This window comes from Panthera pardus, unplaced genomic scaffold (genome assembly GCF_024362965.1).
Source record: "Panthera pardus isolate Hobbes unplaced genomic scaffold, ASM2436296v1 HiC_scaffold_13, whole genome shotgun sequence".
Classification (NCBI taxonomy): Eukaryota; Metazoa; Chordata; class Mammalia; order Carnivora; family Felidae; genus Panthera; species Panthera pardus.
Window position 1 is genome coordinate 76549967 of NW_026526688.1, and position 16994 is coordinate 76566960.

Here is a 16994-nt window from a genome sequence, read left to right on the forward strand (position 1 = left end):
CTTTTTAAAAAGTCTCTACTGTGTGATATAAGTATTGCCAGTCCAACTGTTTTTTCATATCTGTTTTCATGGTATATCTTTTCCCATCACTTCACTTTTAGTCTATGTGTATCTTTAGATCTGCAGTGAGTCTTTTGATGGCAGCATATAGAGGGTCTTGTTTGTTTGTTTTTTTTTTAGTTTTTTTTTTAATGTTTATTTATTTTTGAGACAGTTAGAGACAGAGTGTGAGCATGGGAGGGGCAGAGAGAGGGGGAGACACAGAAACCGAAGCAGGCTTCAGGCTCTGAGCTGTCAGCGGGGCTCAAACTCACAAACTGCGAGATCATGACCTGAGCTGAAGTCAGATGCTTAACTGACTGAGCCACCCAGGCCCCCCCACCTTTTTTTTTTTTTTTCTTACTCATTCAAATTCAGAATTATTACTGATACATATTTATTGCTATTTTGTTAAATGACTTACTTTTTTTTTTTTTTTTTGTACTTCTCTGTTCCTTTCTTCCTTCTTGCTATTTTTCCTTGTGATTTGATGATTTTGTTTAGTGTTATTTTTGGATTCCTTTCTTTTTGTTTTTTGTGTTTCAAAGGTTTCTTTGTGGTTGCCATGAGCTTCAAATCTAAGAACCTAAGTATATAGAAGTTCATTTTAAGTTGTCATTCCTTAAGTTCAAATGCATTCTAAAAGTATTACATTTTTGCTCCCCTCATCTCCCAATATTTTATAGTTTGATACCATATTTTAAACTTTTTATTTAGTGTATTTCTTAACTGATTATTGTAGATAGAGTTGATTTTACTACTTTGGTCTTTGAGTTTTATACTACCTTTCCAAGTGAGTGATCACCTACCTTTACTGTATGTTTGCCTTTACCAGTGTGTTTTTTTCTTTCTGATATTTTCTTATTTCTAGTTATGGCCTTTTTTTATTCCTGCCTAAAAAAGTCCCTTTAATATTTCTTATAGAGCATGTTTAGTGGTAATGAACTTCTCTAGCTCTTGCTCGTCTGGGAAACTCTTTATCTTTTCAGTTCTAAATGATAGTATTGAGGCTTAAGTCCCTTTAGGTGACTCACTTTTATGTTTCTCAAATAAATGTACAGAAACTATTAGGAAAGACAATTTTATTCTTTGCTTTGAGGTCTTTGAAACACTAAGTGTGCATGTATATATTTTTTTTCCAAAGATGGACCACGACCTAATCAAAAAGAAATATTTTCTCTACGAGCATTCTTATTGATGTTCATTAAGCAGTTAGTGATGAAGGTAAGTTTATATTTACTTTTGCTTTGGCATGTTCTGTATTTTAACTTTTAATTTCACGTAAGATACTGTCTATTTACTCTTTGTTGGATTCCTAGGATTACACATTGGAAAATACTCTGAAAGATACTTTTTTCTATGTTTTTCATTCTTTCTTGTGCACTTATGGATATATATTATTGCAGAATTGGAGATAATTGTAATATATGTTATGAATTTCTGTAGGGGTGCAAGTGGATTCATTCTTTTATTCAGCAAATATTTACTGAGTTTCTGTTTAGTACTAAGTATTATTCTTGGCAGTAGTGATACAGTAGTCAACAAAACTCTTCTAGGAGGTTTCATTTTTAGTGGGCCTCTTGTACCTGACATTCAGGTTTTGAGAAAAAATTTCCCTGTATAAATATACCAGGAAGATATATCAGCCTTTACAAATGATTGTCTTTGTCCCATTTAATTCTGTTGTAAGTAAAGTAATATTTATTATTTTTAAAGAAGGTGTTTTGGTTTTATAAGATAACAGTACATAAATGAATGTTTTGTCAATATTTTATTCCCTGTTTCCTGTCGTCATTTTATTATTTTTTAGAATTTAATACTATGTTACATGGACCAAGCTTTTAGTATATCTTTTAGACTCAGATACCTTATTTCCATTTATAAAAAAATTTATCCCTTGAATTTTGTTTTTAAAAAATTTATCTAGTGTTTTGTTTTCTAATTCTCTTTTTTTATTAAAAAAATTTTTTAATGGTTATTTATTTTTGACAGAGGAGACAGAATGCAAGTAGGGGAGGGTTAGAGAGAGGGAGACACAGAACTTAAAGCAGGCTTTGAGCTCTGAGCTGTTAGCACAGAGCCCAATGCGGGACTCGAACCCATGAACTGTGAGATCATGACCTGAGCCAAAATCAGATGCTTAACCTACTGATCCGCCCAGGCGCCCCCTGTAATTCTCTTTCTCATTGCAGCTTTGTTTTATTGTTAATAAATTGATAGGATAGGTTGAAAATTTAAATACTGAGTTCATATTTAAAAGTATTGTGTTTTAAACCTCAGGGAAGGTACTACTCAGTTTTTAATACCTGATGTTTTAGCTGGTAATTTTAGAAGCTATTCATTTACTTTCCAAATTTAATAGAAAAAAGAAATGGAAAAGTTGTCTTCTGTATTTGATATAGTGGTAGCTGTTGATAGTACTCTTTAACATTACTTATTGTTTTTCTTCAGAATTCTGTAGCTCTGTTGGATAGCTTATCATATATGGTTCTGAAAACAGGATACTGATGTTATTTCTTTTGACTTTTATCCAGTCTTGATTACTGCATATCTTTTTAATACTTTTTAAAAAAAGTTTTATTTAAGTAATCTCTGCACCCTATGTGAGACTTGAACTCATGACTCTGAGATCAAGAGTCACACACTCTTCTGACTGAGCCAGCCAGGCACCCCTCGCCTAGTACATATTTTAAATTTAGATTCTATGTGATTATATCTTTGTATATTTATTGCAACTGACCAGGTTGAAAAAATGTTACAGTATTTCCCTTTTTAAAAAAGTTTTTTATATGTAAGTTAAGATACTTATATTATGTTTTTAAAGGATTCTGGAGTAAAGGAAGATGAATTACAGGCCATTCTTAATTACCTACTCACTATGCATGAGGTAACATTTGAATTTTATATTTTGGAATTTTATATGTTGAAGCTGTAGTGTCATTTTTTTTTAAAGTAAAAAAGTTAAAATTATCTTTCACTAATTATATGGCTATCATTGGGGGAGTAAATGTATTTAGGAACTAAATCTTAGCAACTTTCATTTAAATACCCTGTGTTATCACAGATGGCTTTGAGAATAATCATGAAAAGCTTTAAAAGGTTTTGAAATTAGATCTTATTGAATGAATAAGAAAGTATGCCAAAGAATACCTTTATTGTATCTCTAGGAGCCAGTGTAACATATGGAAAAATAGAATATAAATGTAAAACATGCCAATGTAATCTAATTAAATAATTGGATTAAATATTTTTTAAATAATTAAAATTCGGAATTGATGGAATTTCATGTTAAGCACAGCATTTTAAATGATAATTTACGTTTCTATCTTATAATTCATGCCTTGTGCTTTAATAAATATCTGTTATAGTATGAAATAATGTGTTTGTAAATCATTAATAAATGAGAGATATTATTTTGACCTATCTTAATTGAGGTAGAAAAGTGGCTTAAATTTCTTGATTGAATCATATTTGACTCAAATATTAGCGATTGTGCTTTCTTTTTCCTCTTGATTAGGGCATTTTTTTCCTTACTCAGTGTAATAGTTGAAGATTTTTCAACTGAATTTCCTAGTAATGTTTTTGCATATGATTTTGCTTTTTTAAACATCTTTATTTACTTATTTGTTTGTTTATTTATTTATTATTTATTTATTTAGGGAGTACCTGTGCATGCAAGTGGAGGGAGGGGCACAAAGAGAAGGGGAGAGAGAATCTGCCCTGTCAGTGCAGAGCCTGACATGGGTCTTGATCCAATGAAATGTGATTTTGTTTTTTTATTAATCCTGACTCCCTAAGGGACTGAAGTATTTCATAAAAGAGAAATTGGAAGTCACAGTGATCTTCTCTTTTCTCTTACTTCGTTAATTCAGGAATTTTTCAATTCCTTCAGATAATACTTTTCCCAAGCTTCAGTGCCCTAGCTCTAGATTATCTGCTTAGCTTACTGAAAGTTAGATATTCAAATAGGTGCCAAAACCAAAGCTCCAGAGCAGTGGGCAAAAACCTATAGACAAGGCAAGAGATAACTAGCTCTTGATAGCTGCTTCCCTTTTCCTCTTTGGGTCATTATTGCCCAAGTTGGTTCTGATAATATGCATACATACTGGAATATTTAACCAAGGATGTATAGGATTTCTTGGAAATTTTTTTGTATTTCACAACTTACATATGCTTCTGTGCTATTCTGTCAATATTATCAAGTTATACTGTATACAGTAGTCTGTTGCTTCAGCAAACATTTATGATCATCTATATTTTCACTACTGTCAATAAATAATATATGAAAACTGTTCAGTTATTCCCTCCAAAGCTTACTGTTGGAACTAGTTTCTTGAAAGGGTCAGTGAATAAAGTGGTCCAGGTGAAAAAAATTAGGAAATGATACATATGTTGTCCCCAACACTGCCACCAGATTGACAACATCTGTTACCTTATTAAAGACTGTAATATGTTTTGCTATAAAAAAGAAAACAACCTAGTTTTCGCTTCCCCCAATTTCTTGATGTGTATACCTTCTCTAAAAAATCCTGTTTAGTCAGATGTTAGTATATCTATAGAATATGTTTTCGGAAATCTTGATACTGTATTATAAGAGGGGTTTTGTTTCTTTGATTAAGAAACTATGTGACTATTTGGTGATGTGTATTTTGAGTTAAACAGATGAATATGTATATGTTTGTTAAAAACCAGTTTGTTAAAAACAAGTATATATTGCTCAATATATATATATAACAAACTGGTTTGTTAAGAACCAGTTTGTTAAAAACACGTATATATTGCTCATATATCTACTTATTATTTTAAGTTAGAATTTCTTTTGTTTTGGAAGTATACAGTGTTCAAAAAAGTTCTTTTTTCCTTGTTTTAAAAAATTTCTACATTGATTTTAGGACGACAATCTAATGGATGTCCTACAACTGCTTGTTGCATTAATGTCAGAACATCCTAACTCTATGATTCCTGCTTTTGACCAGAGGAATGGATTACGGTAGGAGTTGTATATCAGGGATTTAATTATATTTAATATAAGAGTTTAGTTTGGAAATGATAGAAGATTCTCACATATGGGAAGTACTAATGGATCATGTATTATAAATGAGTTAGGATATAAGACCTGTTTTATGTGTTATGTTTTTTTTAAGAAATCTTTAATTTTATAGAGGCTGTGTTACTATTTAATTTGTGAAGACTGATCAAATAAATCATGTGAATATTTTGTATGGCTACTGCTGTTAGACAGGTACTGTAAGATTGAATTCTTTAACAGTGTTATCTTTAGATCCTAGAACAGTAGTACTCATTTGTGGCGCAAGAAAAGATCTCTTTCCTCCCTTTTAAATATCACTACCTTTATACCCAATCCCAAATCATCATTGTATTAATCTGCTTGGGCTTCCATAACACAATATCATAGACCGGGTTCCATAAACAACAGAAATTTATTTTCTTACAGTTTTGGAGACTAGAAATTTAAGATCAAGGTATCAGCAGGTGTGGTGTCTGGTAAGGGCTCTCTTCTCAAACTGTAGATAGCCACCTTCCCATTGTGTGTTCACATGACCTGTTTATATGTGTATGAAGCAAGAGAAAGAGAGAAAGCTCTCTGGAGGGAGAAAAAAAGCTCTCTTGTCTCTTTTTATAAGGATATTATTTCTGTTGTATCAAGGACCTAACCTTATGACCTTATTTTTTCTGAATTACTTCCTTTTAAGCCCCATCTCCAAATATAACCATACTAGGTATTAAGGCTTTAACATATGAATTGGGAGGTATACATTTAGTCCATAACAACAACAAAACCAGAATACTTTTGTTTTAAATCATTCATTTAATAAAAAGATTTTGGACCACAAAAGTTTTAAGAACAACTTTGCCAGATGATAAGCTACGGTAACTAATGATCTAGTTACAGTAAATTTCCCACATCAGTTCTCTATTTCAAATATTTTTTTAGTACTTTTCAATGCTCGTTTGCTATTAGAAGATGGCTTTATATGTTATTCTTAAGGGAGTGTATTTTTAGAGTTACCTAGAGAAAAAGAACCAGTTGAGAGAGACAGAGAGATTGACTGATTGATTGACGGTTGATTTTAAGGAGTTGGCCCATGTGATTGTTGAGGCCAGTAGGTCCAAAATTTACATGGTCGGGAGGGCTGCAGGCTGGAGATGTAAGAGCTGATGTTGCAGTTTAAGTCCAAAGGCAATCTGCTGGCAAAATTACCTCTTTTTTTAGGGAGGTTAGTTTTTTTTTCTTCTCCTTCTGTTTTAAATGTGTATTTATTTTGAGAGAGAGAGGGAGAGGGAGAGAGATATATATATAGAGAGAGAATCCCACACAGGCTCCACGCTGTCAGCACAGAGTCTGATGCAGGGCTTGAACTCATGAATCATGATATCATGACCCGAGCCAAAATCAAGAGTTGCCAGCTTAACTAAGCCACCCAGGTGCCTGTCTTCTTTTCTATTAAAGGTTTCAACGGGTTGTATGAAGCCCACTCAAATTATGGAGGGTAATCTGCTTTACTCAGAGTCTGTTGATTGAAGTGTCAGAGTAAATGCTTACCTCATAGAATGATTTGGAAAGTATTTCCTACTCTTCAACTTTTTTGAAGAGTTTGTATAGAGTAATTGTTATTTATTCTTTAAATGTTTGGTAAAATTTACCAGTGAAGTTATTTTTGTGTGAAATTTTTTTCATAGAGAGGTTTTTTGCTACAGTTCTGATTTCCTTAATAAATATAGGGCTATTTTTTTTTTTTTTTTTACCTATTTCTTCTGTGATGAGCTTTGATAAGTTTCCTTTCTTTTTACATTTTATTTTTTAATGTTTATTTAGTCAGAGAGAGAGAGAGTGCAAGCAAGGGAGAGGCAGAGAGGGAGAGAATCCCAAGCAGGCTCCATGCTGCCAGTGCACATCTGGACATTGGGCCCAAACTCATGAACTAGAGATCATGACCTGAGCCTAAATCAAGAGTGGGAACCACCCAGGTGCCCCTGATAAGTTTCTATTGAGAAATTGTCTTTTATCTAAATGGTCAAATTTATTGGTATAGTTTTTCTCTTATTTGCATTTAATTCTCTCTTGAACATGTAGTGATGTGACATCTCTCATTTCTGATACTGATAATTTTTCTTGTTTCAGATCACTCTGGCAAGAAGTTGATCAAATTTATTATTGTTTCACTTTTTAAGACTTTTTGAACATAGGCATTTATTATTATAAATTTCTTCATAAGCACTTTTACTTTAATTACATTTTTATTGTTCAAAATGCTTCTATTTTTCCTTTAATTTCATGTATTATCCATGTGCCTTAAAGAAGTGTGTTCCAGAGATCTTTTAATATTTGAATTTTGATTCCATTGTGGCCTGCAAGTATCTTTGTATGCCTTAAATTCATTTACATTTATTGGGAATTGCTTTATGGTGTACCATACTGGTACCATACCCGTGTATGGTATATATGGCTAAATATTCCATGTGCACTGGAAAAGTATATGTATTCTGATGTTTCTGGATGGAATTGTTTTGTAAATGTCAATTAGGCTAAGTTGGTTGGCAGTGTTCTTCAAATCTTCTATGCTCTTACGCTTTGTTTCTTCTACCATTTATTGAGATGATTATTGAAATATGACTATAATTATGTTTTTTCCATTTTCATTTCTGTGTAGGTTTATTTTTCTTTATGTATTTTTAACTCTGAAGTTAAGTATGCCTATATTTTAGGATTGTTATTTATGTCTTTTTGGTGAACTGATGCTTTTATAATTATATCATTTTCTTCTGTATCTGTGAACTTATTTTTTCATCTGAAATCTACTTAGTTTGATATTTATATAGCTCTCCAGCTTTCTTTTGCTTTTGGTTTGCGTGGTATATCTTTTTTCCCCTTATACTTTTAATTTACCTATTTCTTTCCCCCTCCCTCCCTCCCTCCCTTCCTTCCTTCCTTCCTTCTTTCCTTCCTTCTTTCCTTCCTTCTTTCCTTCCTTCCTTCCTTCCTTCCTTCCTTCCTTCCTTCCTCCCTCCCTCCCTTCCTTCCTTCCTTCCTTCCTTCCTTCCTTCCTTCCTTCCTTCCTCTTTCCTTTTGACAGGGGAGGAGGGTGGGGGAAAGCACGAGTGCGTGTGAGCTGGGGGAGTGGCAGAGAGAGAGGGAGAGAGAATCCCAAGCAGGCTTCAGCTCTGTGAGTGCAGAGCCCTACTCGGGGCTTGAATCTATAAACTGTGAGATCATGACCTGAGCTGAAATCAAGAGCCAGATGCTTAATGGACTGAACCACCTAGGTGCCCCTATCTGTATCTTTGTATTCAGTTGAATTTCTTATTGACACATTGTGATGGCTAATTTTGTGTTGACATAGTTGAGTCACAGTGCTTAGATAGTTGGTCAAACGTTATTGTGGGTATTTTTGTGAAGGCATTTTTTGGGATAAGATCAATGTTTAAATTGGTGGACTTTGAGAAAAGTAGGTTTCTCATCAGGCCAGTTGAAGGCCTTAATAGAACAAAGACTCATCTCCCCCAATAAAAATGAACTCTGCCAACAGTATGCCTTTGGACTTTATAACTTTTTTCTCAATCTCCAGAGTATGTGTTTACCCTGCAGATTTTGGATTTATCAAGCTTCCGGAATTGTGAGAGCCAATTCCTTAAATCTTTTTGTCTTTCTCTATATACACATTCGGTTGCTTCTTCTTTTGTGGAAAACTATTACTAAAACACACAGTATAATTGAATTTTTTAGTTTTGAAACTATATTCTGAGAAACTAAGTCTTCTCATTGTGTTTAGACTACTTACTTTTAACATAATTACTGATAAGGCTTTATTTACACCTAGCATTTTATTATTTATTTGTCCCAGTATAATTTTTCCCATCTGTTTCTCTTTTCCTGTGTTCCTTGTATTTGAATTCCTTTAGTATTCTTTTAAAAATTAATTCTTGGTTTTGTATCTATCTTGGTAATCTTTTTAGTGGTTGCACTAGAGATTTCAGTCTACTTTGAGTTAATATTTTACCTCTTCACATAGAATCTAGAACCATTTCAATTTTATTTGTCCCTTTAACCTCCACAATTGTTTGTTTGTTTGTTTCTTTAACTTTCTTAATGTTTTATTTTTGAGAGAGAGAGGAAGAGAGAGTACGAGCAGGGGAAGGGGCAGAGAGAAAGAGAGAGAGAGAGAGAGAGAGAGAGAGAGAGAGAGAGAGAGAATCCAAAACAGGCTCCAGGCTCTGAACTGTTAGCACAGGGCCCGACGTAGGGCTTGAAACTCGTGAACCACAAGATCATGACCTGAGCCGAAGTCGGACGCTTAACCAGCTGAGCCACCCAGGTGCCCCTTCCTCCACCATTGTTTCTTATTACACATAATATATTGCTAGTCTCTCTAGACAATGTTACAGTTTTTATTTACACTTGTTATATGTGTTTTAAAGAATGTAAGGGAAGAAAAATGTTAAAAAATTTTCCATATCTTTACAGTTTTATTTATTTATGTATGTATGTATTTATTTATTTTAGAATGGGAGAGCATGAGCAGGGTAGAGGGGAAGAGGGAGAGAGAGAGGAAGGGAGGGAGAGAGGGAGGGAGAGAGAGAGGGAGAGAGAGAGAGAGAGAATGAATCCTAGTCAGGCTCCATGCTCAGTGCAAAGCCTGATGCAAGGCTCAATCCCACAACCCTGGGATCATGAACTGAAATCAAGGGTTGGACGCTCAACCAATTGGGTCACCTGGGTGCCCCTCATTTTTCATTCTTGAAGAACTGTATTTGGATTTCTTGTTGAGCAGTTTTTTTGGAAATAAATTTTTGAATTATTTTTTCTGAATATAATTTTATTTGGCCTTCATGCAAGGATATTTTTGGTGCATATAGAATTCTGTGTGAAATTTTACTTATTTTAGTACTTTAAAATATTTTTCCATTGTTTGCTGGTACCCATAGTTTCTAATGAGAAATGTATGGTTATTTCAATGTTGGCTAAGTAAAAGGTACTACATTTTTGTACTTGCTATAAAGACATATTCTTTAGCCCTTCTACAGTTTCATTATGCTTTCTTTGTAATAATCACATTTTGATAAGCTTTAGACCCTTATTTTCATACTTTTTGCTTCAGTTATATCTTTTTCCTTTTACTTTGGGTCTCTAGTAATGTGAATATTAGGGCTTTTTATTTCAATCTTCTTTCTTTGTTCTTCACATTTGATACTGTCTATTGATAAAGAAGCTTGCTATGTATGATAAACTTGATCTTCAACTTTATGGAGATTTGTTTTTTATATTTTGATATTAAGCTCATCTCATGAATATTTTATTTTAGATTTGTACATTTCAGTTGTATAATTTTAATATGGTTAATTTTATACTTTTTCTTTTGGTTGAGAACTATTTTCTGATCCTGTTAGACTGTGTTTCCTTTTACCTTCTGGAGTATATTTATAATAGCTCCTTTGATATCTTTGTGTGATAGTTCCAACAATTTGCCCATCTCATCAGCATTTGTTCAGTGTCTTTTCCTGTGACAAATGATTACATATTCTTGCTTCTTTGTATGTTGAGAAAGTTTTTAATGTGTCCTAGATGTTGTGAATGTTCTTTTATAAACTATGTGTTTTGTTAAAATCCTCTAACAAATGTTGATGTTTTGCTTGTTTTAATAAGAAGGGTCAGACTACAAGTTCTACTTATCCTCTGTGTGTAGGGGTTACAGATATCACTCATTTAAAAAACCTGTCTTGTCCTGATTTGTGTCTTTTTTGCACATAATGTACTCAGGAATTAGGTGAAGAATTGGGTGATAATTCAAGTCTTTTTTCAATACAGAAAGATTTTGCTGTTCTGGTCTGTCTGCCCCTTGCAGGTATATCTCTTGGGTTAGCCTTGGGTTTTTATGGGCTTTTACAAAGATTTTGAGGATCTTTCTTTCCCATTTCCTTCTTTTCAGGTCTACACCACACCCTGTGTCCTCCTTCCCCGCACCCCACCTCCTGTACAAACCCGTTTTGTTAGTTCCCCTAACCAAAGGACAGTTTTTGTCACATTATTTGCCAGCTGAGCTTCTGACATCCACCTCTGAAATAAAGGCTCACTTTTGGGTCAGATTTAGAAGGGAAAAGTAAAAATTGAGACTCCTTACCTTCATAATGGGTAATTCTCCCAAGTTTTACCTCCTTTACACCAATGCAACTGCTTTTGTTTAGTACTTAGGAAATTGCTTTTTGCATTTTTTTCTTGTGGTTTTTGTTCTAATATGTAAGACTGAGAGGCTGTTATTAGCTTCACTCCATCTTCATTGAACCAGAACTCACTGTTGATTTTTTTCGTTTTTTAAAAATTATTTTCTATTTAATGGTTTTATGATATTATATTTCCTTTCTTCTTTGTGGATTTTATTTCTTGTAAGACATGTCTGTTAGTAATGAATTTTCCCAGTCTGTTCATCTGAAAATACTTTTGTTAGTCTTAATTTTTTGATAATAGTTATTCTGGATATAAAATTTTAACAGATAGCTTTCTGTTTGCACTTTGTGATTTAATTGACTTTTGGCCTCTACTATCTTCAATGAGATGTCATCCTTGTATTGTTGTTTTCTTTGGGTTGAGTCCTATTTCTCGATGCTTTTAAGCTTTTTTCTTTGTCTTTGAATTTTGACTATTTTGTTTAATTGTGATCCTCTTTGTTTTTATCCTTTTTTGGTTTATTGAGTTCTTGAATCTGCAAGTTAATGTTTTTCCATCACTTTTTGCCAGATTTTTCCCCATGGTTTCTTCAGAAATTTTTCTTGCCGCTGCCGCCGCTTCTCCTCCTCCTTCCTCCTTCCTCCTTCCTCCTTCCTTCTTCCTTCTTCCTCCTTCCTCCTTCCTTCTTCTTCCTTCTTCTTCCTTCTTCCTCCTTCCTCCTTCCTCCTTCCTCCTTCCTCCTTCCTCCTTCCTCCTTCCTCCTTCCTCTTCCTTCTCCTTCTCCTCTGCCTCCTCCTCCTCCTCGTCTTCCTCCTCCTTGTCCTCCTCCTCCTCCTTCTCCTTGTCCTCCTCCTCCTCCTCCTTCTTGTCCTCCTCCTCCTCCTTCTTGTCCTCCTCCTCCTCCTCGTCCTCCTCCTCCTCGTCGTCGTCGTCCTCCTCCTCCTCCTCCTCCTCCTCCTCCTCCGACACCTGCATTATAGCTATGGTGGAATACTACATTGTCTCACAGGTTTCTAAAAGTTCGCTAATTTATCTTCCATCGTTTTCTCTTTGTTCTTTGGGCTCACAGATTGTGTCTTAAAGCTCTTAAAGCTCACAGATTCTGTCTTTTGCCATATGAATTTGCTAATGAGTGCCTCTTGTGAATTTTTCATTTTTCTTATTTACTTTTCAACTCTAGATTCTTGTATTTCTTTTTTAAAAAAATTTTTAATTAAAAATTTTTAAAAATGTTTATTTTTGAGACAGACAGAGTATAAGTGGGGTGGGGCAGAGAGAGAGGGAGACACAGAATCTGAAGCAGGCTCCAGGTTTCAGCACAGAGCCCCATGCAAGGCTCGAACCCATGAACTGTGAAATCATGACCTTGAGCTGAAGTCTGGTGTTTAACCAACTGAGCCGCCCAGGCGCACCCTCCCCCAACAATTTTTCTTAATGTTTATTTTACTTTTGCAAGAGAGGCATGTACACAACTGGGGGAGGGACAGAGATGGAGGGAGACACAGAATCTGAAGCAGGTTCCAGGCTCTGAGCTGTCAGCACAGAGCCCTATGCAGGGATTGAATTCACGAACCCATGAGAACCTGATCTGAGTGGATGTTGGACGCTTAACTAGCTGAGTCACCCAGGGGCCATGTGGTGCTTTTTTATAGTTTATTGAAATTTCCTAATTGTTTACTTATTGTTAATCTAGTTTTCTTGTAACTCTTGATTCTCTTACCTCAGTGTGTAGTAATTTCTCAAGAATTAATGCCTCTCAATTTGTTGTTTTGTTGGTTGAATGGTTGCATGTGAAAGTGTTGTTTAATTTTATTTCTGTCTTTTTTTGTGGAGGGACATGCTGACTTCCACGTGGGCATTAATGGAAGTCATTCTTGCTTTTTTTTTTTTTTTTTTTTTTAAATAGTATGCTTTAAATTTTGGTACTTTCCCAGTCTTTTACTTATTGTGAACAACTGAAAAATATGTAAATTGGACTAATATATGGAAATGTGAATAATTAGTCCTGTCTATATGTGGTTCAACTACTTTTAAAAAACACTGAATAAAGAGATGTATTGAATATTTATATTAGTTATAGAAAATGGAATTAATTTGGGAATGATGAGTAGGTAGTTCCTTTAAATCTAATTGGAGTTCTGTGGAAATAATTTTTAGGTCCAAAATTCAGTATGAGATTGTGTAAATTGTAGATTTTCTTTCTCTTTTTTGTCTGTCTGTCTGCCTGTCTGTTGTTCTTTCCATCTTTCTGTTCTTCTTTTTTGAGCTTTTTCTTTTTTAACTTCTTTCTTAATTTCTTTCATGATTTAAAGAGACAGAATTCAAATGGAGCATTGATATATAATTTCATTATCTGTTTATGGTCACATTGCTGCCTAAAATATATTACCGTAAGTTTTAAAGGCCAACATGCAAAGGGCGCAGATATATTTAGTGAAGCTTTCATACTAACTGAAAGTCAAATGGAGTGTGACATAGACTCAAATTGAAAAAAATGGAAAAAATTGGAGGGAAGATAGTCTTTCCTGATGCAAGATAATACAGGTATGCTACACTGCATAATAGAAGTCAGTAGCATTTCTAAATTTTAAGTGGCAATTTAATTTCCATTAAATGACATAAACTTTCTCATTTATTTGTTAAATATAAATTCTTTTTCACCATCACATCATTGAGACGTTATTTCCAACACATATTCTTCCTATGTGTTCTGATGCAGTGTCAGTCACTTCATAGTCCCTGTTTAAATTTTAAGTATCAAATTTTTAATTTTTGAGTCTCATGAGCTTTAATCATTTATTTTTATGTCTGTGAACAGATTGAAATAATTTGTTACTTTTCAAATTACTCTTTTTGGTGTTTCTATTACCTGAATATTTTCTTCATTGAAACTGCTATAGTGTACATGCCATAGTACATTTCAATATAGAAAAAAGATATATATGTGTGTGCATATATACATTATATATATAATGTCCGTGTGTGTTTTATTATATGATTATATGTATGGTCAGAGTAAAATAGATTATATGAAAACATTCCCCAATTTTAATAGTGCTTCTTATGGATTAATTTTATCTTTTTCTACTTTTGTTTCTATTTCCAATAGAGAAATGTATATATATTTATAAATTTTTTAATAGTTAGAAAAATATATAAATGTCATTGAAGTGGTACAGGATTTTCCTGCTCTAATGTGAAGAATGGTTTTTGTGTTAAATAGGGACTAAACTTTGATCAGAAAGCAAAATATGCTCGCTTTGGTTTTTCAAAGTTTAGTGGTTATGTTTAGTAGATATATAAACTAATTGGATTCTGCTTTAGTGAAAAATACTCAACACTTAAAAAATTACTTTAGGATAAATATTAGGTATATGGATCTTATTCTATTAATTTTGGTCTTCTCATGTGATTAATACTAATAAAAATTTGAAAGTAATTATAGTTTGATCTAGAGTTCATCTTCTGGTGAAATCATTGTAATTTTAACCAAAGATTATTTAAGTTAAGCTATAGCATTCATAGATTAATTCTGTGTTAAAATATCTTTGAGTGTTGTGGTTTTTAAACTGCTATTAAGCTTATGTTAATATTTCTTTTACGAATAATTTAATTTTTATTTACTTAATTTAAATCATAGAAGGAAAACTTTTATAAACATAATAGTGTTGTCCCAGTAATTGAATGTTATAGTTTTTTAAATACAATTTGAATTAAAAATAACCAGTTTCACATACCTCATTTTATGAGATTACAATGTTTATGGGCCTAGATGTTTTTAATTAATATTTTAATAGGAAACAAAGTTCTTTTCACATATTTCATTTCTGTCAGCTACTAGAGGATCAAGGTCTTTACTTTTTGTTCATAGTTATGTTTTTTCAGACTTAGTTATTGAAGACAAATTTTTTTAATGTTTACATTAAACATCAGAGTGTGAGCGGGGAAGGGGCAGAGAGAGGGAGACACAGAATCCAAAGCGGGCTCCAGGTTCTGAGCTGTCAGCACAGAGCCTGATGTGGGGCTTGAACTCACGAACCGTGAGATCATGACCTGAGCCAAAGTCGGATGCTTAACTAACTGAGCCACCCAGGTGCCCCATTTCAGACTTAGTTATTAAGCATTAAAATTTTTATCTAGGAGGATAGTTGAAAATCTTAGTATTTTAAAATAATCATAAACTTTTCAGATTTTTTTCTAAATGTTTATGAGGGAAGAAATGGTATAATGAATTAATTGAATGTTTTTTTTTTTTACTCAAATTGTGTATAATACTCAAATTTTTCTATACTTTGTTTATGTTCAAATCAGTGGTCTGGTGGCTGAATGCCCTCGGAGATTATTTAAAAACTTAGATTATTATGTAAATTTTGAGAATTGATTATGAAATTTGTTTTAGATTTCATTTATGTTTCAGTCTTTTGCTTTTTATTTTTTATTATCATTCATTACCTGTTGTCATTATCATTCATTTTCCTGTTCCTTTGCTTTCCACGGTGAGAATTATTTACGGATTTAAATATGTGTTACCACTAAACAGTGCTTTCTTTGTATTGATCTTAAATGTGGTAACTTCCAAAGGGCATTGTTAAGCCTGCAGTAGAGGAAAAAATAGTGACTCAGAACCAGCTTTATGCTATACAATTTGCATAAGTATATTTATGGGTGTATATTAAATCACCATATTTTCTAAATGTTTTAATTTGTTCTCATATTTTGGTTTTCATTAAAAGGAACAATAACTAGTAGAGATAAGCAAGTTTTTCTCAAAGACTTTTTTTTTGGAAGAGTTGTAAAATTTAGAGGGACGTATAGAGGTTTCCCATATACTCTCCTGTCCCCACACATGTATACTCTTCCTTATTATCAACACACCCATTAGAATTTACAGTTGGTGAACCTACATTTACACATTATAATCATCCAAAGTCCATAGTTTACATTATGCTTCACTGTTGGTATTGTACATTCTGTGGATTTGGACAACTGTATAATGGCATGTATCTGTCATTTGGTTATCATACAGAGTATTTTCATTGCTCTAAAAATCCTCTGTGCTCTGCCTGTTCATTCCTTCCACACCTACCCCCAATCTTTGGCTCCCACTGACCTTTTTACTATCTCCATAGTTTTGCCTTTTCCAGAATATCATATGTTTGGAATCATACAGCCTTTTCAGATTGGCTTCTTTCACTTAGTAATGTGCATTTAAGATTCCTCCATGTTGGGGCACCTGGTTGGCTCATTTGGTTAAGCATCCAACTTTGGCTCAGGTCATGATTGTGGTTCATTTCCAGCCCCTCCAGGCTCTGCACTCTCTCTTTTTTTCTCTCTCTCTGGACCTTGTGGGATTCTCTCTGTCCCTCTCTGCCCCTCACTCACTCAAACTCTCTCTCTCTCTCAAAAATAAAATAAAATAAGAAAACAAACAAAAATTAAAAAAAAATGAATCTTAAAACAAAAAAAGATTTCTCTATGTCTTTTCATGGCTTGGTAGCTCATTTCTTTTTAGTGCTGAATAATATTCCATTGTTGAGATATCCATAGTTTATTCATCCATTCATGTACTGAAGGACATCTTGGTTGCTTATAAGTTTTGCCAGTCATGAATACAGGTGCTATAAATATGCATATGCAGATTTTGGTATGGACATGGTTTCATCTCCTTTGGGTAAATACTGAGGAGTATGATTGATGGATCCTATGGTAAAAATATGTTTAGTTTTGTAAGAAATTGCCAAAATCTCTCTTCCAAAGTGGCCATACCATTTTG

At 33.5% G+C, this 16994-nt stretch overlaps 1 protein-coding gene across 6 annotated transcripts in view; it reads left to right on the forward strand.

Annotated features, from left to right (window-relative positions):
- The window catches only part of LRBA (LPS responsive beige-like anchor protein), a 781419-nt gene that overhangs the window by 139708 nt on the left and 624717 nt on the right, over positions 1-16994 (forward strand). For all 6 annotated transcript variants that reach the window (XM_019441290.2, XM_019441289.2, XM_019441291.2 and 3 more), the window contains exons 15-17: positions 1184-1263; positions 2864-2926; positions 4932-5029. In XM_019441290.2, the coding sequence (XP_019296835.1) occupies positions 1184-1263; positions 2864-2926; positions 4932-5029 (241 nt within the window). The remainder of the gene's footprint in view (positions 1-1183; positions 1264-2863; positions 2927-4931; positions 5030-16994) is intronic.